Source organism: Loxodonta africana, chromosome 23, assembly GCF_030014295.1.
Source record: "Loxodonta africana isolate mLoxAfr1 chromosome 23, mLoxAfr1.hap2, whole genome shotgun sequence".
Classification (NCBI taxonomy): Eukaryota; Metazoa; Chordata; class Mammalia; order Proboscidea; family Elephantidae; genus Loxodonta; species Loxodonta africana.
This window is the reverse complement of record NC_087364.1, coordinates 43,946,309-43,971,303: the sequence shown is the minus strand read 5'-3', so window position 1 is coordinate 43,971,303 and position 24,995 is coordinate 43,946,309. Positions and strand designations below refer to the sequence as shown.

Sequence of the window (24,995 nt, the reverse complement as noted above, 5' to 3'; positions counted from 1 at the left end):
ACATCCTTGCTAGCCTGGGCTACTTGGACATTGCTGAAAGACTTCTCTTTCTTCAAGACAGGGTACATTAATTTTCACCAGAAGACATTTATCAATCTACAGATAGATGATAAACTAATTTTAAAAACAAAATGTAGTTGGTTACTCATGTTATTAAAGACTTTTTTTCTTTCTAATTCTCACTAGCAACTGCTGGCATTAACAATAAAGTTTGCCTTTGGAATCCTTACGTTGTCTCTAAGCCAGTTGGTGTCCTTTGGGGTCATTCTGCCAGTGTAATAGCTGTCCAGTTCTTTGCTGAAAGAAAACAACTTTTCAGCTTCTCCAAAGATAAAGTAAGTAATGTTGCACCTTTAATTTATTTAGTTCTGCCTCCCTACCTCCTACTTAGAGCTGCAATAGGTCCTGAATTTCTCTGAAAGGTGGTGTATATTTTAAAAATATACTAGGTAATTACTGTGTCTCTGGAAATATATATTTGGGAAAGGTATTGATTGAGGGGTACTTTACAATAGTCTTGGTAAATGAACAAAAATATTTCATTAAAACAGTTTTTTCAAACCATGTGTTCTTGAATTTGATTATTATTATTGTGTATTCTATATGTCACACCTTATTAGTTTCTAAAGTTTTCACTAACTCAGTAGAAAAAAAAATGGAGATGGGAATGAGGAAAGGTTGTTTTGGTATGATATTGAATAGGCATAGGCCGTTAGCTACTGTTGCTTTGATATTGAAGAGGCTTAGTTAATTAGAAATCAGAGTTAATCTGAAGAATACCAAGAGCATTAAGATCATTTAAACGAAGTACTATCAGTCCATTTCTATTTGATGGTATTGATATGGTAACAAGGACATGGTACTTGGGCCTGATAGACCAGGTTGAACCCTGACCACATTACATCTTACTTATGTTCACTTAGACACATTTATTTTTTTGTGCTTTGGGTGCAAGTTTACAGAGCATATTTGTTTCTCCTTAAACAGTTAATACACAAATTTTTTTGTGACATTGGTTGCCAACTCTGCTATATATTGACACTCTCCCCTTTTCCACCCCAGTTTCCCTGTTTCCATTCATACAGTTTTCCCGTCCATTCCTGCCTTCTCGTCTTTGCTTTTGGGCTGGTGTAAACGTTTAGTCTCGTGTACATGATTGAACTATGAATCACGTTCCTCATGTTTGTTATTGTTTGCCCTATAGACCTGTCTAATCTTTGGCTAAAGGGTGAGCCTAGGGAGAGACTTCAGTACTGAGTTAAAATGGCATCCGGGGGGGGCGGAGCCAAGATGGCGGACTAGGCAGACGCTACCTCGGATCCCTCTTACAACAAAGACACGGAAAAACAAGTGAATCGATCACATACATAACAATCTACGAACCCTGAATAACAAACACAGATTTAGAGACAGAGAACGAACTAATACAGGGAAGCAGCGATTGTTTTCAGAGCCTGGAGCCAGCGTACCAGTCAGGTACGGCACAAGCACAGAGAGCTGCTCCACCCCCTTGAACTAACCCCAGGAGGGGGACCAGCCGGTTCCGCGGGCGGCGTGGGACGCAGCCGGTAGAAGAAGTCCCCGGGACGCAGTGACTGGTCTTGGAACGGGGAGAGCAGCATCCCAGCCAGGGAAACATCCCGCTGGGATTTGGACTGGACGCAGTTTCCCAGTGATGGCTCGGAGACAACAATCCATATCAAACCACTTAAAGAAGCAGACCATGACAGCTTCTCCAACCCCCCAAACAAAAGAATCAAAATCTTTCCCAAATGAAGATACAATCCTGGAATTATCAGATACAGAATATAAAAAACTAATTTACAGAATGCTTCAAGACATCACAAACGAAATAAGGCAAACTGCAGAAAAAGCCAAGGAACACACGGATAAAACTGTTGAAGAACTCAAAAAGATTATTCAAGAACATAGTGGAAAAATTAAAAAGTTGCAAGAATCCATAGAGAGACAGCATGTAGAAATCCAAAAGATTAACAATAAAATTACAGAATTAGACAACGCAATAGGAAGTCAGAGGAGCAGACTCGAGCAATTAGAATGCAGACTGGGACATCTGGAGGACCAGGGAATCGACACCAACATAGCTGAAAAAAAATCAGATAAAAGAATTTAAAAAAATGAAGAAACCCTAAGAATCATGTGGGACTCTATCGAGAAGGATAACTTGCGAGTGATTGGAGTCCCAGAACAGGGAGGGGGGACAGGAAACACAGAGAAAATAGTTGAAGAACTCCTGACAGAAAACTTCCCTGACATCATGAAAGACGAAAGGATATCTATCCAAGATGCTCATCGAACCCCATTTAAGATTCATCCAAAAAGAAAAACACCAAGACATATTATCATCAAACTCGCCAAAACCAAAGATAAAGAGAAAATTTTAAAAGCAGCCAGGGAGAAAAGAAAGGTTTCCTTCAAGGGAGAATCAATAAGAATAAGTTCAGACTACTCGGCAGAAACCATGCAGGCAAGAAGGGAATGGGACGACATATACAGAACACTGAAGGAGAAAAACTGCCAACCAAGGATCATATATCCAGCAAAACTCTCTCTGAAATATGAAGGAGAAATTAAGATATTTACAGATAAACACAAGTTTAGAGAATTTGCAAAAACCAAACCAAAGCTCCAAGAAATACTAAAGGATATTATTTGGTCAGAGAACCAATAATACCAGATATCAGCACAACACAAGGTCACAGAGCAGAGCATCCTGATGTCAACTCAGATAGGGAAATCACAAAAACAAACAAATTAAGATTAATTAAAAAAAAAATACACACAACAGGGAATCATGGAAGTCAATAGGTAAAAGATCACAACAATCAAAAAGAGGGACTAAATACAGGAGGCATTGAACTGCCATATGGAGAGTGATACAAGGCGATATAGAACAATACAAGTTAGGTTTTTACTTAGAAAAATAGGGGTAAATTATAAGGTAACCACAAAAAGGTATAACAACTCTATAACTCAAGATAAAAGCCAAGAAAAACGTAACGACTCAACTAACATAAAGCCAAACACTATGAAAATGATGATCTCACAATTTACTAAGAAAAACGCCTCAGCACAAAAAAGTATGTGGAAAAATGAAATTGTCAACAACACACATAAAAAGGCATCAAAATGACAGCACTAAAAACTTATTTATCTATAATTACGCTGAATGTAAATGGACTAAATGCACCAATAAAGAGACAGAGAGTCACAGACTGGATAAAGAAACACGATCCATCTATATACTGCCTACAAGAGACACACCTTAGACTTAGAGACACAAACAAACTAAAACTCAAAGGATGGAAAAAAATATATCAAGCAAACAATAAGCAAAAAAGAAGAGGAGTAGCAATATTAATTTCTGACAAAATAGACTTTAGACTTAAATCCACCACAAAGGATAAAGAAGGACACTATATAATGATAAAAGGGACAATTGATCAGGAAGACATAACCATATTAAATATTTATGCACCCAATGACAGGGCTGCAAGATACATAAATCAAATTTTAACAGAATTGAAAAGTGAGATAGACACCTCCACAATTATAGTAGGAGACTTCAACACACCACTTTCGGAGAAGGACAGGACATCCAGTAAGAAACTCAATAGAGACACGGAAGATCTAATTACAACAATCAACCAACTTGACCTCATTGACTTATACAGAACTCTCCACCCAACGGCTGAAAAGTATACTTTTTTTTCTAGTGCACATGGAACATTCTCTAGAATAGACCACATATTAGGTCATAAAACAAACCTTTGCAGAGTCCAAAACATCGAAATATTACAAAGCATCTTCTCAGACCACAAGGCAATAAAACTAGAGATCAATAACACAAAAACTAGGGAAAAGAAATCAAATACTTGGAAAATGTACAATACCCTCCTGAAAAAAAGACTGGGTTATAGAAGACATCAAGGAGGGAATAAGGAAATTCTTAGAAAGCAATGAGAATGAAAATACTTCCTATCAAAACCTCTGGGACACAGCAAAAGCAGTGCTCAGAGGCCAATTTATATCAATAAATGCACACATACAAAAAGAAGAAAGAGCCAAAATCAGAGAACTGTCCCTACAACTTGAACAAATAGAAAGTGAGCAACAAAAGAATCCATCAGGCACCAGAAGAAAACAAATAATAAAAATTAGAGCTGAACTAAATGAATTAGAGAACAGAAAAATAATTGAAAGAATTAACAAAGCCAAAAGCTGGTTCTTTGAAAAAATTAACAAAATTGATAAACCATTGGCTAGACTGACTAAAGAAATATAGGAAAGGAAACAAACAACCCGAATAAGAAACGAGAAGGACCACATCACAACAGAACCAAATGAAATTAAAAGAATCATTTCAGATTATTATGAAAAATTGTACTCTAACAAATTTGAAAACCTAGAAGAAATGGATGAATTCCTGGAAAAACACTACCTACCTAAACTAACACATTCAGAAGTAGAACAACTAAATAGACCCATAACAAAAAAAGAGATTGAAACGGTAATCAAAAAACTCCCAAGAAAAAAAAGCCCCGGCCCGGACGGCTTCACTGCAGAGTTCTACCAAACTTTCAGAGAAGAGTTAACACCACTACTTCTGAAGGTATTCCAAAGCACAGAAAATGACGGAATACTACCCAACTCATTCTATGAAGCCACCATCTCCCTGATACCAAAACCAGGTAAAGACATTACAAAAGAAGAAAATTATAGACCTATATCCCTCATGAACATAGATGCAAAAATCCTCAACCAAATTCTAGCCAATAGAATCCAACAACACATCAAAAAAATAATTCACCATGATCAAGTGGGATTTATACCAGGTATGCAAGGCTGGTTTAATATCAGAAAAACCATTAATGTAATCCATCACACAAATAAAACAAAAGACAAAAACCACATGATCTTATCAATTGATGCAGAAAAGGCATTTGACAAAGTCCAACACCCATTTATGATAAAAACTCTTACCAAAATAGGAATTGAAGGAAAATTCCTAAACATAATAAAGGGCATCATGCAAAGCCAACAGCCAATATCACTCTAAATGGAGAGAACCTGAAAGCATTTCCCTTGAGAACGGGAACCAGACAAGGATGCCCTTTATCACCGCTCTTATTCAACATCGTGCTAGAAGTCCTAGCCAGGGCAATTAGACTAGATAAAGAAATAAAGGGTATCCGGATTGGCAAGGAAGAAGTAAAGTTATCACTATTTGCAGATGACATGATTATATACACAGAAAACCCTAAGGAATCCTCCAGAAAACTACTGAAACTAATAGAAGAGTTTGGCAGAGTCTCAGGTTATAAAATAAACATACAAAAATCACTTGGATTCCTCTACATCAACAAAAAGAACACCAAAGAGGAAATAACCAAATCAATACCATTCACAGTAGCCCCCAAGAAGATAAGATATTTAGGAATAAATCTTACCAAGGATGTAAAAGACCTATACAAAGAAAACTACAAAGCTCTACTACAAGAAATTCAAAAGGACATACTTAAGTGGAAAAACATACCTTGCTCATGGATAGGAAGACTTAACATAGTAAAAATGTCTATTCTACCAAAAGCCATCTATACATTTAATGCACTTCCGATCCAAATTCCAATGTCATATTTTAAGGGGATAGAGAAACAAATCACCAACTTCATATGGAAGGGAAAGAAGCCCCGGATAAGCAAAGCATTACTGAAAAAGAAGAAGAAAGTGGGAGGCCTCACTTTACCTGATTTCAGAACCTATTATACAGCCACAGTAGTCAAAACATCCTGGTACTGGTACAACAACAGGCACATAGACCAATGGAACAGAATTGAGAACCCAGACATAGATCCATCCACGTATGAGCAGCTGATATTTGACAAAGGACCAGTGTCAATTAATTGGGGAAAAGAAAGCCTTTTTAACAAATGGTGCTGGCATAACTGGATATTCATTTGCAAAAAAATGAAACAGGACCCATACCTCACAGCATGCACAAAAACTAACTCCAAGTGGATCAAAGACCTAAACATAAAGACTAAAACGATAAAGATCATGGAAGAAAAAATTGGGACAACCCTAGGAGCCCTAATACAAGGCATAAACAGAATACAAAACATTACCAAAAATGATGAAGAGAAACCCGATAACTGGGAGCTCCTAAAAATCAAACACCTATGCTCATCTAAAGACTTCACCAAAAGAGTAAAAAGACCACCTACAGACTGGGAAAGAATTTTCAGCTATGACATCTCCGACCAGCGCCTGATCTCTAAAATCTACATGATTCTGTCAAAACTCAACCACAAAAAGACAAACAACCTAATCAAAAATTGGGCAAAGGATATGAACACACATTTCACTAAAGAAGATATTCAGGCAGCCAACAGATACATGAGAAAATGCTCACGATCATTAGCCATTAGAGAAATGCAAATTAAAACTATGATGAGATTCCATCTCACACCAGCAAGGCTGGCATTAATCCAAAAAACACAAAATAATAAATGTTGGAGAGGCTGCGGAGAGATTGGAACTCTCATACACTGCTGGTGGGAATGTAAAATGGTACAACCACTTTGGAAATCTACCTGGTGTTATCTTAAACAGAACTACCATACAACCCAGAAATCCTCGGAATTTACCCTAGAGATACAAGAGCCTTCATACAAACAGATATATGTACACCCATGTTTATTGCAGCTCTGTTTACAATAGCAAAAAGTTGGAAGCAACCAAGGTGTCCATCAACGGATGAATGGGTAAATAAATTGTGGTATATTCACACAATGGAATACTACGCACCGATAAAGAACAGTGACGAATCTGTGAAACATTTCATAACATGGAGGAACCTGGAAGGCATTATGCTGAGCGAAATTAGTCAGAGGCAAAAGGACAAATATTGTATAAGACCACTATTATAAGATCTTGAGTAATAGTAAACCTGAGAAGAACACATACTTTTGTGGTTACGAGGGGGGGAGGGAGGGAGGGTGGGAGAGGGTTTTTTATTGATTAATCAGTAGATAAGAAATGCTTTAGGTGAAGGGAAAGACAATACTCAATACATGGAAGGTCAGCTCAATTGGACTGGACCAAAAGCAAAGAAGTTTCCGGGATAAAATGAATGCTTCAAAGGTCAGCGGAGTGGGGGCGGGGGTCTGGGGAACATGGTTTGAGGGGACTTCTAAGTCAATTGGCAAAATAATTCTATTATGAAATCATTCTGCATCCCACTTTGAAATGTGGCGTCTGGGGTCTTAAATGCTAACAAGCGGCCATCTAAGATGCATCAATTGGTCTCAACCCACCTGGAGCAAAGGAAAATGAAGAACACCAAGGCCACACGACAACTAAGAGCCCAAGAGACAGAAAGGGCCACATGAACCAGAGACCTACATCATCCTGAGACCAGAAGAACTAGGTGGTGCCCGGCCACAATCGATGACTGCCCTGACAGGGAGCACAGCAGAGGACCCCTGAGAGAGCAGGAGATCAGTGGGATACAGACCCCAAATTCTTATAAAAAGACCAAACTTGATGGTCTGACTGAGACTAGAGGAATCCCGGCGGCCATGGTCCCCAGACCTTCTGTTGGCACAGAACAGGAACCATCCCCGAAGACAACTCATCAGACATGAAAGGGACTGGTCAGCGGGTGGGAGAGAGACGCTGATGAAGAGTGAGCTAATTATATCAGGTGGACACTTGAGATTGTGTTGGCAACTCTTGTCTGGAGGGGGGATGGGAGGATAGAGAGAGAGAGAAGCTGGCAAAATTGTCACGAAAGGAGAGACTGAAAGGGCTGACTCAAGAAGGGGAGAGCAAGTGGGAGTAGGGAGTGAGATGTATGTAAACTTATATGTGACAGACTGATTGGATTTGTAAACGTTCACTTGAAGCTTAATAAAAGTTAATAAAAAAAAGAAAAAAAAAATGCCAAAAAAAAAAAAAAAAAAAAATGGCATCCAGGGTCCATACTCTTGGGATTTTTCCAGTCTTTGTCAGAACAGGAAGTCTGGTCTTTTTTTTTTCTTTTTTGAGAATTTCAATTTTGTTGTACATTTTCCTCCGGCTCTGTCCAGGACCCTCTATTAGTCCTTTAGAATAATCTTTCCCTTGTGCCTTTGGTTTTCTTCATTCTCCTTTGCTCTAGCTGAATAGGACCAGTAGGTGTATCTTAGATGGCCACTTGCAGGCTTTTAAAACCCCAGGTGCCGCTCACCACAGTCAGATGTAGAACATTTTCTTTGCAAGCTATGTTATGCCAATTGAGCTAGATGTCCCCTGAGACCATCGTCCCCACCCCTCAGCTTAGTAGTTTGGTCCCTAGGGGAGTTTGGATGTGTCTGTGAAGCTTGTATGACTTTGCCTTGGCCAAGTTTTGTGCTGACTTCACCAGTATTGTGTACTGTCTTACCCTTCACCAAAGTTACATCTGCTATCTAGTTAATATTTTTCTCTCCCCGTCCTTCTCCTCCCTCATAACCATTAAAGATTTTTTCTTTCTGTGCGTAAATCTTTTCTTGAGTTTTTATAATAGTGGTCTTATACAGTATTTGTCCTTTTGTGATTGACTTATTTCCCTTAGCATACTGCCCTCCATATTCAATTGCGTTGTGAGATGTTCTTTCATCATGCTCTCTATCATTGCATAGAATCCCATTGTGTGTGTGCTCCATAGTTTTTTTTATCCAGTCATCTGTTGAAGGACACTTAGATTGTTTCCAGCTTTTTGCTACTGTGAATAATGCTGCAGTGAAAATGGGTGTGCCTATGTCTATTCATGTGATGACTCTTATTTCTCTAGGATATATTCCTAAGAGTGAATTGCTGGATTGTATGGTATTTCTATTTCTAGCTTTTTAAGGATGTGCCATATCGTTTTCCAAAATAGTTGCACTGTTTTATATTCCCACCAGCAGTGCGTGAGAGTTCCAATGCTCCCGCAACCTCTCCAACATTTGTTATATTCTGTTTTTTTGATTCGTGCCGGTAATGTCAGGGTGAGATGGTATCTCATAGTAGTTTTGATTTGCATTTATCTAATGGCTAGTGATCACGAGCATTTCCTTACATGTCTCTTTGCCATCTGAGTGTGTTCTTTGGTGAAGTGTCTGTTCATATCCTTTGCACATTTTTTAACTGGATTATTTGCTTCTTGTTGTAGAGGTGTTGGATTTTCCTGGGAATTTTAGAGATTAGATCTTTGTGAGATATGTCATAGCCGAATTTTCTTTCCCAGACTGTAGGTTCTCTTTTTACTCTTTCAGTGAAGTCTTTTGATGAACATAAATGTTTAATTTTTAGAAGATCCCAGTTGTCTAACTTACCCTCTGGTGTTTGTATATCGTTAGTTATGGTATATATCCTATTTATGCTGTATATTAGGGCCTCTAGCATTGACCCTCTTTTTTCTTCCATGATCTTTATACTTTGGGTTTTATATTCAGGTCTTTGATCCATTTTGAGTCAGTTTTTGTGTATGGTGTGAGGTATGGGCTCTGTTTCATTTTTTACAGAGGGACATCTAGTTTCACTAGCACCATTTGTTAAAAAGACTGTCTTTGCCCCATTTAATAGACTTTGGACATTTTTCAAAGATCAGGTGACTGTAGGTAGATGGATTTACATTTGGCTTCCCAATTCTATCCCATTGGTCAAGGTGTCTGTCGTTGTACCAGTATCAGGCCATTTTGAGTATCATAGCTGTATAGTAGGTTCTGAAGTCAGGTAGTGTGAGGCCTCCTACTTTGTTCTTCTCCAGTAATGCTTGCTTATCTGGGGCCTCTTTTCTTTGCATATAAACTTGATGATTAGTTTTTCCATTTGTTAAAGAATACTGTTGGTATTTGGATCGGGATTGCATTGTATTTGTAGATTACTTTGGGTAGAATTGACATTTTCACAATGTTTAGTCTACCTATCCCTGAGCATGGTCTCTTTTACCATTCATGTATGTCTTTTCTGGTTTCTTGAAGTAGTTTTTTGTAGTGTTCTTTGTATAGGTCTCTTATGTCCCTGGTTGGATTTATTCCTTTCTGTTTTATTTTTTAAGGGACTATTATAAATGGTATTGCTTTCCTGATTTCCTTTTTGTAGTTCTCTCTTTTTTAATCTATAACTTTGCTGTATTATTTATTTATTTTTATTGTGTTTTAGATGAAGGTTTACAGAGCAAATTAGTTTCTTGTAGTTCTCTTTATTGGTGTATAGGACTCTAACTGATTTTTGTATGGTTATCTTGTATCTAGCTAGTCTGCTGAATCTTTCTATTATTTCCAGTAGTTTTCTTGTGGAGTCTTTAGGGTTCTCTATGTATAGTATCACATCATCCATGAATAGGGATAGTTTTACTTCTTCCATGTGCACTAGAAAAGAATGCTTTTCTTCCCCATTCATTTAGTGCTTCAGCCATACCAAACTATTGACTGTTCCCATCACGCTGCCCCATAGCTTTGCATTATGGCCTTCTTTTTGCCTTCAATTCCATCTCCTACATGATCAATTAACAAATGCCTGTTTATCCACCAGGTCTCAGTTTTTTTTGTTTTTTAGTTTTTCATGCTCACCTAGGTATTTCTCTGCACACATGTTGTACCTTGTGTGTCCCTCTTTTGAGCATGTATTATTTTCTAATTGTTGCTTTATCTTTTCAGCTTGTATTATTGGTTTTATTGCAATACTTGGTACCTTGTAGTGTTGGTTCAATGATTATTTATTGGCAGCTCAAAGTGAATACACATTACTGCAAAATTTTGGATCATTGGTAGTCCAGAGAAAGGCAGTTTTACAAATGTATAAAGTACCAAAGAAGAATTCAGAGTGAAACCTTTTATGATACCCTAGTTAGATTTAGTGTTTCTGTTTTTTTAGCCCTTTGTTATTTATCAGAGTCTGACTTGGATCCTAGATACATCATATCTTTTACTAGATTTTGAGTGCTTGAAGGCAAGGCTTATTTGCTGAATTCATCTTTGTGTCTTCCAGCACCTAGCACATATTAATGTACATTAAACACATACTGAATATAATGCATGAAATAGTATAACTATCAAGTAAATGATAGGATTCATGAGATTAGGGACTGTCTTTCTTGGATCCTGCCATACTCATTAAAAAAAACAAACGCATCGCCATTAAGTTGATTCCTGTTCAGAGTGACATTATGTGTTACGGAGTTGAACTTTTCCATGGGGTTTTCTTGGCTGTAATCTTTATGGAAGCAGATCACCAGGGCCTTATTCCATGGTGATGCTGAGTGGGTTTGAACTGCCAACCTTTAGTTTAGTACTTGTCTTAGGCTGGGTTCTCTAGAGAAGCAAAACCAGTAAAGCATATAAAGATATATAGGGAGAGATTTATATCAAGGAAATGGCTCACATGATTGTAGAGGTTAGAAAGTCACAAGTCTGTGAGTCAGACTGGAGGCTTTTCCTGGCTCATAGGCTGTGGAGACCAATAAATCCCAAGATCTGAGCTCAAGTCCCCAAAACTGGAGGTCAGGTGAACAGGAGCTAGGTGCAGGATCCAGAGTGAGCAGAGGCCCATGAGCTTTGCCAGAAAGGCCACTTATATTGGATGCAGGCCACAGCCCCAAAGAAACTCCCTCTCAACTGACTGGCTTCTCACGGCAGATTCCATCATGGAGGTGATCACATTATGTCAGATCTCCTCATGGAGGTGATTGCATCATTATACTACTGCCAAACTATGTCATAACTCCAAACTCCTGAGAATAATGGCCAGCCAAGTTGACACACAACCTTAATGATCACCGTAGTCAAGCACAGACTGCACCACCCAGGGACCTCTACCATAACCACAGTAGGTCCTTAATAAATCTTCATTAAATGACTGAATCTTTATCAGACATAAATATGAAACAAATATCAGAGGCTTATCATAAGAGTCCCATGAAAAGTTTTATAATTTTAAAAGCAAGTCAAAAAATATCCTTCAAGTCAGAATTGGTTGTATACAGCTATTATCAGTGTTAAGACTACCTGGCCTCTTCCAAAAGCAGTTTTATCTGTTTTTGTTCTGAATTCCAAAACTTTACATTATAATAAAGCTTGCCATGCTGTCTTTCAAGTTAGTCTAAATCCATCTCACTTTTATAAATGCGTGATCTCAGTCTTTATGTCTTCACAAAAACAACAGACTTCTGCTATCAGGTTAAGTCTTCCCTTTATTGCCATAAAATTCTTTTGATATTATCTAGGGCTGGGGCTAAGTTAGAGAACAGGGAAAATGTTAGTTTTTCAAAGAGCCTTTGATTGAACCATGTTTTGGCCAATGAGTTGCTGAGTTAGAGGATTTGCAAACAAAAGCAATTTAGATTTTAGTAATTTCCTCCAAAAATTATCTGAAATTCCAGTTATTTTTTTGAAAGACTGTGATATTGTCACTTTTCAGTGATGATTAAACAATGAATGTATACCTATAGAATTTGGTATCATACTAAATAGTCCAACTGCATTTTGCTTTGGACTCCTGTACCATTTCTCTTAAGAACGCAGTCACTGGTGGCAAGGCACTGCTGGGAACAAGTGACTTTGTCATTTGAAGGAGGAACCACCATGGGGAGTAAAAGGATTTTCAAAGCCTAGGGGCAGTCTCTCAGCTGGGGGTTAACAGTCCAACCAGTGAGTTTGAATTGACTTCTCTTGCTCCTAACTCTTCTCTTCTGGGTTACTAATCCTGATTTAGCCACCAGAATCAGATAAGTGTTTCTAACTTAATCCTTATTTGTTTGAGATTCTGATTTTTCCCAGAACCTGGCTTTTATATTGTACATCCATGACTGGTAAGGAAAATACGAAATCAGATTTTGTGTTGGTTACTACATCTTACCTGTTTTTTTTTTTATTTCCTTTTTCCTTTTCCTTACCTTCTCTCATCTACTTCCATCTGCCTACCTAGAAGCAAAGTATTTCATTTTGTTTAAATTACACAAGTAATTTGATTAATGCAGTCATAAAAATTACTAGTATAGAGGAGCATATAGAGAAAAAGTGAATAACCCTCTTGCTTACGTCCTCATCTAATCACATTGCTGTCCCAAGAAATATTTATTATTAACATTTGACGTACATCTTCTCATACTGTTTTGTTACATATTTAAAGTATTATATGTTAATATAATATGTTATTATAAGTAACATCCTGTGTGTGTACAACTACAAAAAACAACTACAGGGTAGTACTTGTTAATTTTTATGAAAATGGAATCACATTCTACGTATTTTCCTCCAACTTGCTTTTCCCTAAACAATATCTCTGGGAGATACTTCTACGTGAGGATACATACACGTGTCTTTTTACCTGCTACATAGTAATTCATGGTATGTTGTTGTTAGGTGCCATTGAATCAGTTTTGACTCATAGCGATGCTATGTACGTCCGAACAAACCACTGCCTGGTACTGCACCATCCTCACAATCTTTGCTATGTTTGAGCCCTTTGTTGCAGCCACACTGTCAATCCATCTCATTGAGGGTCTTCCTCTTTTTTGCTGACCCTCTACTTTACCAAGCATGGTGTCCTTCTCCAGGAATTGGTCCTGACAACATGTCCAAAGTACATGAGACAAAGCCTCACCATCCTCACTTCTACAGAGCATTATGGCTGTACTACTTCCAAGACAGATTTGTTTGTTTTTCTGGCAGTCCACAGTATACTCAATATCCTTTGCCAACACCATAATTCAAAGGCATCTGTTCTTTTTTGGTCTTCCTTATTCATTGTCCAGCTTTCACATGCATACGAGGTGATCGAAAATACCATTGCTTGGGTCAGGTACACCTTAGTCCTCAAAGTGACATCTTTGCTTTGCAACACTTCGAAAAGAGGTCTTTTGCAGCTGATTTGCTCAATGCAATACATTGTTCTATTTCTTTACTGTTGCTTCCATGGGCATTGAATTGGTATTCTGTCAATTCTTGGAGGGTTGTTTTTTGCCAGTCCCTTCATTGTAGCTTGGATTTCTTCTTTCACTACCATCAAGAGATCATATGCTACCCCCTGAAGTGGTTGAATGTTGACCAGTTCTTTTGATGCTTCCTGTGTCATTCAATATTTTGTCCATAGAATCCTTCAGTATTGCAACTTGAGACTTGAACTTTTTCTTCATTTATTTCAGCTTGAGAAATGCCAAGCACGTTCTTCCCTTTTGTTTTCTAAGTCCCGCTCTTTGTACATTTCATTACAATACTTTACCTTCTCAAGCTGTCTGTTGAAACCTTCTGTTCGGCTCTTTTACATGATCGTTTCTTCTGCTCATTTTAGCTACTCTAGGTCCAAGAGGAAGTTTCAGAGTCCCTTCTGACATCCATTTTGCTCCTTTCTTTTTTTCCTGTCTTTTTAAATTTGTGGTATGGATGACCATAATTTGTGTATTAAATCACCTACTGATTCAAAGAGATATTGTTTCTAATTTTTACTATTATAAACCAACTATGATAAATACATCCACATACACACACACACATCTCTGAGTTCTCATAAGAGAGTTTCTTCAAATAACTCATAAAAATGATGCTGTTGGTTCAACAGTCATGCATTTTTTAACAGCATTTTCATAAATATTTCCTGTTCTGAATTCAGAAATGTTGTATCATTTGGTACACTCATTAAAGGTGTATAAAGATAGCTGTTTCTCCACATTCTTATTAACAATGGGTACAAAAATATGCTCTCTTTTTGGTTAATCTCATGCACAAAAAATTAGTGTGATGATTTCAAAATAATATTCCTTAGGCATTTTCATATTCTGTTTTTTGTACATTACCTGATCATGACCTTTATCTTTATTTTTATACTGGATTCCTTTTCTTATTGATTTGTAGTAGTTTGAAAAATTGCTTAGTTATCCTTTGTTTAGTATATACATTGCAAATATTTTACCCTTTTCTGGCATACATCTGTTAACTTTGTTTATGTAATTTTTCTCATTTGAAAGTTTCTAATCTTTATGAAGTTGAGTCTATAAAATGATTTTCTTTATGATTCTGGATTTTGGGTTTATTTTAGGAATGTCTTTGCCACCTCACATTTATAAAAATATTTTCTGCTGATTTTTTTCTATTGCCGATTTTAATGTTTTTTTCTTGCATTTCGCTTTGCAGTTTATTTTTGTGTAAAGTGTTTTGTTTGTGTGTTTTACAATTAGATATCCAAGATCATTTTTCAATAATTAGCTTCTGCCGTTGGTTTGAAATGGCACTGTTAACATAAACTAAATTACTATACATACATGAATTTGTTTCTATGACCTTTTATTTTTTCTACTAATCTACTTGCCTTTTCCTGCACTAACATACCACTGTTTAACCATCAAAGCTATAGTGTATGTTCTGGTATCTGGTAAGGTAATTCTATTGGACAAATCTGCTGCAAAAGACCTCTTTCAAGCGTTAAAAAGTAAAGATGTCACTTTGAGGACGAGGGCACACCTGGCCAAAGCCATGGCATTTTCAATCACCTCATATGCATGCAAAGCTGGACAATGAATAAAGACCAAAGAAGGATTGATGCCTTTGAATTATGGTGTTGTCGAAGAATATTGAATATACTGTGAAGTGCCAGAAGAACAAATAAATCTGTCTTGGAAGAAGTACAGCCAGAATGCTCCTTAGAATCGAACATAATGAGACTTCATCTCACATACAGGAGGTATCAGTCCCTAGAGAAGGACATCATGCTTGGTAAAGTACAGGGTCAGGAGAAAAGAGGAAGACTCTCAATGAGATGGATTGACACAGTGACTGCAACAATGAGCTCAAACATAGCAAAAATTGTGAGGATGGCGCAGGACCAGACAGTGTTTCTTTCTGTTGTACATAGTGTCCCTGTGAGTCATAACTGACTTGATGGCACCCAACAACAACAACAACAAGACAATTCCTACTCACTGTTTTTCTTTTTCTTTTTTTAATTATCCCCTGCCATTTTATCCTTCCAGGTAAATTTCAGAATCCATAGTCTTATTGCATGAAAAACTCTATTACTATTTAGATTGAGGTTTCATTGGATTTGAGAATATTTGACATCTTTAAAATATTGAGAAATCAAATCTCATATTTCCCAGTTTATTCATTCTTTTAGTTGTTTTTCAGAAAAATTTCATGCACAGGTTTTTGTTTTTTTTTTTTTTTTCACATTCCTTACTCGGGTTTTTCTTCATATTTTAAGAGACATCCTTACTGTATTTCTGATTTAGTAGGGATGTTTCTAATTGAGGTGTGCTCACTGTCTATGTAACTCATAAAATGAATTTTTTTTTTTTCCTAAAACATTTTGTTTAACTGCCTGGTAATTTTGGGTAGTTTTTTTTTTTTTTTTGGTTACCTGCTTATTTGGAGGATTCTGCCTTTTGGCTCTTTAATTTCATACTTAATTATTTTATATTCTTGTCTATTAATTAGAATACCTGGAATCTTTGGTGATCTAAATCTGATATTTGCGATTTTGCTCATTTCCCCTCATGGTGACTTGTTTTCTTTTATATTTGGTTATCTTTTATTATTACCTCATAGTTTGCTTTGTTTAATCTGTAGGTGTTCTGAGTAACTAAACTGCCTTTCCTCCAGAGAGGATTTATGTTTGTCTCTGCAAGGGGAGGTGAGGAAAACTACTGTCCTAAGGTTACTATATTCTCCATCTCAATTGTTTAGTTTAACCTAAGAGTCTCCCTTTAAACTTTAAACCAAAAATATTCCCTGAAGTCTTCTTAAAACCAAACAATAGTCTAGCTTAACTGGTAAAAAATATTTTCCTTGAGCATTGTGCTCTTTTAAGAACTACCTGTAGGGGAGCCCTGGTGGCACAGTAGTTAATAGCTGGGTTCTAGCCAAATGGTTGGCAGTTCGAATCCACTCCTTTGAAACTCCATGGGGCAGTTCTACTCTGCCCTATGGGGTTGCTATGAGTCTAGAATCTCCTTGATGGCAGTGGGTTTGTTTTTTTTTTGTTATATGGGATCAAAGTGACAACAGCAACTTGAAAGATTAGATAGGACCCTTAGGGGGCAGTAACATTACCCATACGGTGAGAATGGTTGTACAACTTGAAGAATGTAATCAATGTCTTTGAATTGTACATGAAGAAATGGTTGAATTGGTGTATATTTTGCTGTGTATATCCTTAAAACAACAACAACAAAATAAGTAAAAAAATAAAAATAATAGAAAGAGTCTCGCTTTAATGCCCATACATTGCTGCTGGACCTATTCTTATATTCCTGCTTATAGTCCCTTACTCGACAGCACTGAGTTTTTTTTTTTTTTCAGTCCCTTCGTTTGTTTTGCTGGTCACTGCCCCTGTTTTAAGTTTATTTTTTTCTCTTTTTCCTTTTGGAAACTTGCAGATTGTCTCTATTCTCTAAAAACCTAGCAAGATGCCCCCCCAAAAAGAAAAAAATACAAACCCATTGCGGTCAAGTCGATTCCGACTTTTAGAGACTCTATAAGACAGAGTAGAACTGCCCCATAGGGTTTGCAAGGAGTGGCTGGTAGATCTGAACTGCTCACCTTTTGGTTGGTAGCCGAGCTCTTAACTATGTTTTATTCAGAGTTGTACTTCTTTGAAGGAGTCCTTGGGTGACATAAATAGTTAAGGGCTCAGCTGCTAACCAGAAGGTTGTCAATTCAAATCCACTCAGAGGCACCCTGGAAAAAAGGCCTGGTGATCTATTTATGAAATGATCACAGCCATTGAAAAACCTATGGAGCACAGTTCTACTTGTGAGTCAAAATCGACTTGATGGCAATGAATTTTTTTTGTTTGTTTTGTTCCTTGAAGCAGAAGGCCCCTCTACAAAAACCTGGCCTACAATATTACTAGAACAAGAGTTCCCTCATTCTGTGTTTTTTATTTGCTTCTTTCAAAACTATATTAGTATAAATATTAAACTAGTATAAAATTTAAAAAAATTAAGATGTTTAAATTTACTTTGTGTATTAATAGAAGAACTGTGATTTTTTTAGATGAAACATTAGAAAACCTTTTTTAAAGACTGGGGAAAATTCTGTCATGATTTTCAATGTTATATGAATAATGATAATGGCAAAAAAAATCAATTGAATTGAAATTGAAAATTTTCTCAAAATGATCTTTGGTCAGATAAAAAGAAAGTACGTGAAATAAAATGTTAATATCAGCTGAAGTTATTGCCAAATTCAAACTGTGAAATCAATGAGATTTCTGCAGAACAACTCATAGTGCTTGGAAGTGTTTCAACTTCTTCAAGACCAATGACAGAAACAGTAACGGAAAAGAAACTGGAGTCTTAGAGCTGCGTGTCTTCTCTCATTTCTGTTTAAAAGAGTTGGAAATAAAATTTAAAAAATGAAGGAATAGTTATACAAATAATTAGATGAATAGCAGAAAAGGAGATTTTTAAACTGAGACCAATGTTTTGACTTTAGACCTGGAAATAAATGGCAACCATCTTTCTTAAAGGAAAAACTGTTGTATGACTTAAGATTAAAAACATTAGCTGGGACTTTCAGTAAGATATTTTTGCTAGCATATATCATGTCAAACAAAATTATCTTTAGGTATTTACTGATTATGGTTTTGTGGGTTAATGAAAGACTTAACTTCTGCCTAAATAGACTTATTAACACATAAAGGTGTATTCAGGAGAGTCAGTGCCTTCAGTTTCCGTTATCCTGTTATCTGCAAGTAGGCAATCCATTTTTGGATTATCCCTGGAGAGCAACTCTACTGCTTTCCCCAAAATGTCCTAATGATACTCACACACACTCGCACGCGCACACACATACACTCTCTCCCTCTCACTTTTTTTTTTTCTTATTTTCGTTTTATATCTATTCCCTACAAGGTGGCAGGAATTAGTAGTAAATATGCGTTGAAACCCAGCAAGTCTCATTTCAATAATTAAAGTAATTCTGAGTCTGTTGTTACTTCTCTATCAATTCTCTGTCAGTTCTCAGTTTTACAGTGGTACAAATGGTTAACACACTTAGCTGATAACTGGAAGGTTGGAAGTTCGAGACCACCCAGAGGCCCCTCAGGAGAAAGGACTGATGGTCTACTTCTGGAAAATCAGTCACTGAAAACTCTATAGAGCACGTTCCACTCTGGCACACACGAGTTGGAACTGACTTGACGGCAACTGGGTTTTTTTGTTATGATTCTTTAGACCGTTAATAGGAAATTATGAATTTATGTACTTTTCTCCTAACTACTTTGAATTTAACTCTGACATTTTGGAAATAAGGGAATAATTTCAATTCGGTTTTACCAAATGCACTGAAGACAGATTTTCCACCCATTCACTCATCCATCCATTTATGCATCCACCTATCCATGAAGTTTTCCATTAGAAATGGAATATTTGTGATACAAAATAAAGGAAACAATCTTTAGTTTTATTTTACCTCTCTGAAATGATTCTGACTAGGAGCAGGGAAAAAGTCTTTAGTAAAGCTAGATTGAAAACCTGGTGATTTTCTGCATTATTTTTGTTTAATTTTCACAATATCCCTTCTTAAATTTGTTTGAATTGTTATTTTGGAATGTTTAGATAATGAATTGAGGAATTTCACTATGTTCTAGATAGAAAAGACAGAACTTCAGAACTGGCAGAGACCCCCTCAACAGAAAGCTGAGGAAAAACGGTAAAATTAAATGCCTAAGTTGACAAACATGGGTTGTTTTAAAACTAGAGCCAAGGTGTCCAAAGTCGCAATTCACTGGTTTCTGGTTCTAAGTTCATAATAATAATACAATATTTGGTTATAATCTTGCATTATTAAAAGGTTAGCAGTTGAAAGAAAATTAAAAAATTAGAAAAAAATGTCAATACTATCCTGTGAAATGGTGAATTTTGTCTTGATACGAAATCAAAAGCTGAGGTGCTTACTCTTGTTAACATACAAATGAAAATGGAATAGAGACCCCCCTACAATGACAACTGAAACTTGACTTAGTAAGTCTGAATTTGGACAGACATACAACTTCTCATATATCATGATATAAACAGAAAACACTACAGTTTAGGTGAAAATTTGTGGAAAACATAAATAAAAAAGAATTGGTTGTAATTTTTAAGCTTGTCAATTTACTTATTTTTCCTTCTAAGAATAAAGAAGACATTTCTAGGATCTCTGGAATGAAAATTGATATTAAATACACTCCTTTCTGAACTGTGGCCTAATTCTGTCCCTGAAGAATACAAAAGAAGGAGAAAGTCCAGGGTTCCCAAATAATAACTAGATATTTACCTGACATTTATCAAAGAACTTGATTAATAAAACTGAATTAATGTGAGATATTTTTCATAATTAAAAGGATAAAGACTGATTAGGAAAGTAGGGGAGTAGATTTATTTACTTTGAAGACAAAGTCTGTGATATTTCTAATTAAGCAGAAAGATTTCTTGTTCAAGAAAATTAAACGCTGACTTCTAAACCAAGAGAAGTAGAGCAATTAAGGTAGCCTACGAGAGAAATATCTGGGAATTTTTTCTTTTTAATACTAATATTTGAGCACCTTTACTCTCAGAGATTCTGATCCAATTGGCCTTAAGAAAAAAGCTGAAGCATGGAGAATTTCTAAAGGCCCAATAGGGGTTTCTTAACCCCAGGTTAGGGACCACTGATATAGAATATGGTGGTATGGGAAAAATTGAAAAACTTGTGAGAGGTCACATACCATCACATACTTTCTAGATGCATGCTGGAACAATGCTTTAATGCACTGATGACAATATAACAATGCCATTGCTTTAATTCTCAGCAGAGAGTAAAAATCAAGAATTAAAGATGGAAGGTAGACTTAGTGGGATTATTAATTGAGAAATTCTGGGGTTCTAAGCAGAAGAAGTAAAAACAGAACAACAAAATTTAGATTTAAATACATTCTGATAAAATATTTCTAGTTTTACTTTTAAGCAGAAGTAGTAAAAACAGAACAACAAAATTTAGATTTAAATACATTCTGATAAAACATTTCTAGTTTTACTTGTCAACAGCAAGAAGTAACCTGTGGTAGACTAGTAAGGCAGCGGTTCTTCTATTTTTAATTTTTCATTTAATTTATGTGATTAAATGTCAATGAAATATTAAAACCAACATAAATTACTTGAGCAGTGCAAAGGAAAATGATTCTGGGCAAATTATAGTCCATTAATACTGCTGAGTTATTATTAACCCACACTCAACTATGCCGCAGATTGTTGTTCTGACCTGAAGTTAGTTTCTCCTTCTTAAAGGGTGGTCCATGCTGAACAAGACAAGCTTTTGAATAATGAAGGTATGACTATCATAGGTAATAAGAGAGTTTGAGAATGCTCTACAAAACCCAGTGCCATCGAGTCAATTCTAGATATGTCTAATCTTATGGCTTTAATGTTCAACATAACAGTTTACCAATTCTATTTAAATTTAGAAAGCACTGAAATATATTCACATCTCTTGCTTATTGTAGAATTTATGTGTTCGAGAATAAACATTTTCTGGAGAACTGCTAGTACCTTTTAAATTGAAAATAGTCATCATTAAGAACCAGAATGAGTTCCTTTAGTAAAAAAATTCTTGCCAAGAATACCTACTAATTTATCGTATATACATATATGATGATATATATATGGAGCCCTGGTGGCAAAGTGGTTAAGAGCTCAGGCTGCTAGCCAAAAGGTCGGCAGTTCAAATCCACCAGCCACTCCTTGGAAACCTATGGGGCAGCTCTACTCTGTCCTAATAGGGTCGGTATGAGTTGGAATTGATGGCACACAACAACAACTATATACACATGTATATATATTCTTTGGGTTAGAAGTATTAGCAATGCTGTTTATCTGATAGGATTATCTAATTTAGTTGAAATTTATTAAAATGGTTGATAGATGGAGAGGTTACATCAAGTGCAATTATTTCTGCAAGACATTTTAAAAAGTCTCATGAAATGGCATTTTGGGTTATAGGAGATTTGCAGGTGGGTGAATAACCATGTAGAAATGAGGCAGGTTTTTGTTGGGAAGCCATATCCTTGAACCTGTCCTATGCAATCTTTTCTTCAATAAGCGGAGTGAAGACATGAGTTGCTAGGTAAGTCACAACTTTCAACAAATTTAAAAAAGTATTTAATGTGCATTCACTGTGTCTCATGGCACATGTGGACGAATCAGGGAGAAATGGTCAAATGCAATTGAATGAGGATTCAATATATCCACATTGAAACTCTGAATGAAGACTAGTGTTATGGATTGAATTGTGCCCCCCAACAACGTGTGTCCACTTGGCTAGGCTATGATTCCCAGTATTGTGTGGTTGTCTACCATTTTATGATCAATGTGATTATCTTATATGTTGTAAATCCTAACTCCTGTGATGTTAATGAGGCAAGATTAAAGGCAGTTATGTTAATGAGGCAGGACTCAATCTACAGGATTTGGTTGTATCTTCAGTCAATCTCTTTTGAGATATACAAGAAGTGAGCAGAGAGAGAGAGAGAGAGATCTCCTGCCACCAAGAATGAAGAACCAGGAGGGGAGCATGTTCTTTGGACCCAGGGTCCTTGCCTGAGAAACTCCTAGACCAGGGGAGGATTGATAACAAGGACCTTCCCTCAGAGCCTACAGACAGAGAAAGCCTTCCCATGGAGCTGGCACCCTGAATTTGAACCTCTAGCCTTCTAGGCTGTAAGAGAATAAATTTCTGTTTGTTAAAGCTATCCACTTGTGGTATTTCTCTTACAGCAGCACTAGATAACCAAGAAAACTAGGAAGAAAATAATGCAAGAATTTTCAATAAAATTCCGAGTCTTAGCTTAAAGAATCAGATTTTGAAGGTAGAATGGAAGAGATCTGGCTTGATCCTTTGTTCATGGAAATAAGATCTAAGGTTTTGTTTGATCAGGACCTCAAGGTGAGAGAAAAGCATTACGGAGTGGCTTAATAGGCTGCTTTAAGCATCTGTAATGGTGGTCAGAGCACACCTGAAGTGTTGGCTCAATTCTGGACAATTTACTTAAAACAGGTCCTTGAGAGCCCTAATATGCTCTTGTTACATAGTGGGGAGTCACAGAATACTATCTTAAGCTGATGGTCCAATAACTAATTTGTAAGTATATTATTTAACATTGTGATAACCAACAGGGGTGAAAAATTATTAGATTGGGAGGAATGGGGAAAAAGGAGAAAAGGAGCATAAGTAACTACTTTTTTTTTCAGAGGACAGAGTCAATAGATATATGATAAGTGTACACAGAAATACATACATATATATATGTATATATATAAAATTGTATTATTTAGTATTATGGAGAAAACCATAACCTAGGAGGAGTTACAGGAAACTGTCTCCAAGAAGTGATCTTGGGGGTTGAGAAGAATGAGTTAGAAAAAAAAAAAAAAAAAAAAGCCCTTTGGTACTATTTAATGTTAAATCTTTATATATACAAAGGTTCCTGGGTGGTACATACCGTTTGTGCTGAACTACTAATACGAAATTTGGAAACAAAGAGGAAGGATTGGTAGTTGGAAAATAAAGCCTTGGTGATAGAAACAATGCCAGAGATCGAATGATAGAATTTTGCAAGACCAATGACTTCTTCATTGCAAATACCTTCTTTCACCAACATAAATGGCGACTATGCACATGGACCTCGTCAGAAGGAACACACAGGAATCGAATTGACTACATCTGTGGAAAGAGACAATGGAAAGCTCAATATCAGCCAGAATAAGGCCAGGGGCCGACTGTTGAACAGACCATCAATTGCTCATATGCAAGTTCAAGCTGAAACTGAAAAAAATCAGAGCAAGTCCATGAGAGCCAAAGTATGAACTTGAGTATATCCCACCTGAATTTAGAGACCATCTCAAGAATAGATTTGATGCATCGAACACTAGTAACCGAAGACCAGACGAGTTGTGGAATGACATCAAGAACATCATACATGAAGAAAGCAAGAGGTCATTGAAAAGACAGGAAAGAAAGAAAAGACTAAGATGGATGTCAGAGGAGACTCTGAAACTTGCTCATGAATGTCAAGCAGCTAAAGCAGAAGGAAGAACTGATGCAATAAAAGAACTGAACAGAAGATTTCAAAGGGTGGCTCGAGAAGACAAAGTAAAGTTTTATAATGACATCGTGCAAAGAACTGGAGATAGAAAACCAAAAGGGAAGAACACGCTCGGCCTTTCTCAAGCTGAAAGAACTGAAGAAAAAATTCAAGCCTCGAGTTGCAATAGTGAAGGATTCTATGGGGAAAATATTAAATGACGCAGGAAGCATCAAAAGAAGAGAGAAGGAATACACAGAGCCATTATACCAAAAAGAATTAATCAATGTTCAACCATTTCAAGAGGCAGCATATGATCAGGAACCAATGGTACTGAAAGAAGAAGCCCAAGCTGCTCTGAAGGCATTGGCAAAAAACAAGGCTCCAGGAATTGATAGAATATCAATTGAGATGTTTCAACAAACGGATGCAGTGCTGGAGGTGCTCACTCATCTATGCCAAGAAATATGGAAGACAGCTTCCTGGCCAACTGAGTGTAAGAGATCCATATTTATGCCTATTCCCAAGAAAGGCAATCCAACCAAATGCAGAAATTATAGAACAATATCGTTAATATCACACGCAAGCAAAATTTTGCTGAAGATCATTCAAAACTGGCTGTAGCAGTATATCGACATGGAACTGCCAGAAATTCAGGCCGGTTTCAGAAGAAGGTGTGGAACCGGGGATATCACCACTGATGTCAAATGGATCCTGGCTGAAAGCAGAGACTACCAGAAGGATGTTTACCTGCGTTTTATTGACTATGCAAAGGCATTCAACTGTGTGGATCATAACAAATTATGGATAACATTGTGAAGAATGGGCATTCCAGAACACTTAATTGTGCTCATGAGGAACCTTTACATAGATCAAGAGGCAGTTATTCGGACAGAACATGGGGATGCTGTTTGGTTTAAAGTCAGAAAAGTTGT

The 24,995-nt window shown here is 36.7% G+C and overlaps 1 protein-coding gene across 1 annotated transcript in view; it reads left to right on the top strand.

Annotated features, from left to right (window-relative positions):
- WDR49 (WD repeat domain 49) overlaps positions 1-24,995 on the top strand; it is a 202,486-nt gene that overhangs the window by 67,889 nt on the left and 109,602 nt on the right. The window contains exon 7 of the mRNA XM_003416272.3: positions 187-335. Within this exon, the coding sequence (XP_003416320.3) occupies positions 187-335 (149 nt within the window). The remainder of the gene's footprint in view (positions 1-186; positions 336-24,995) is intronic.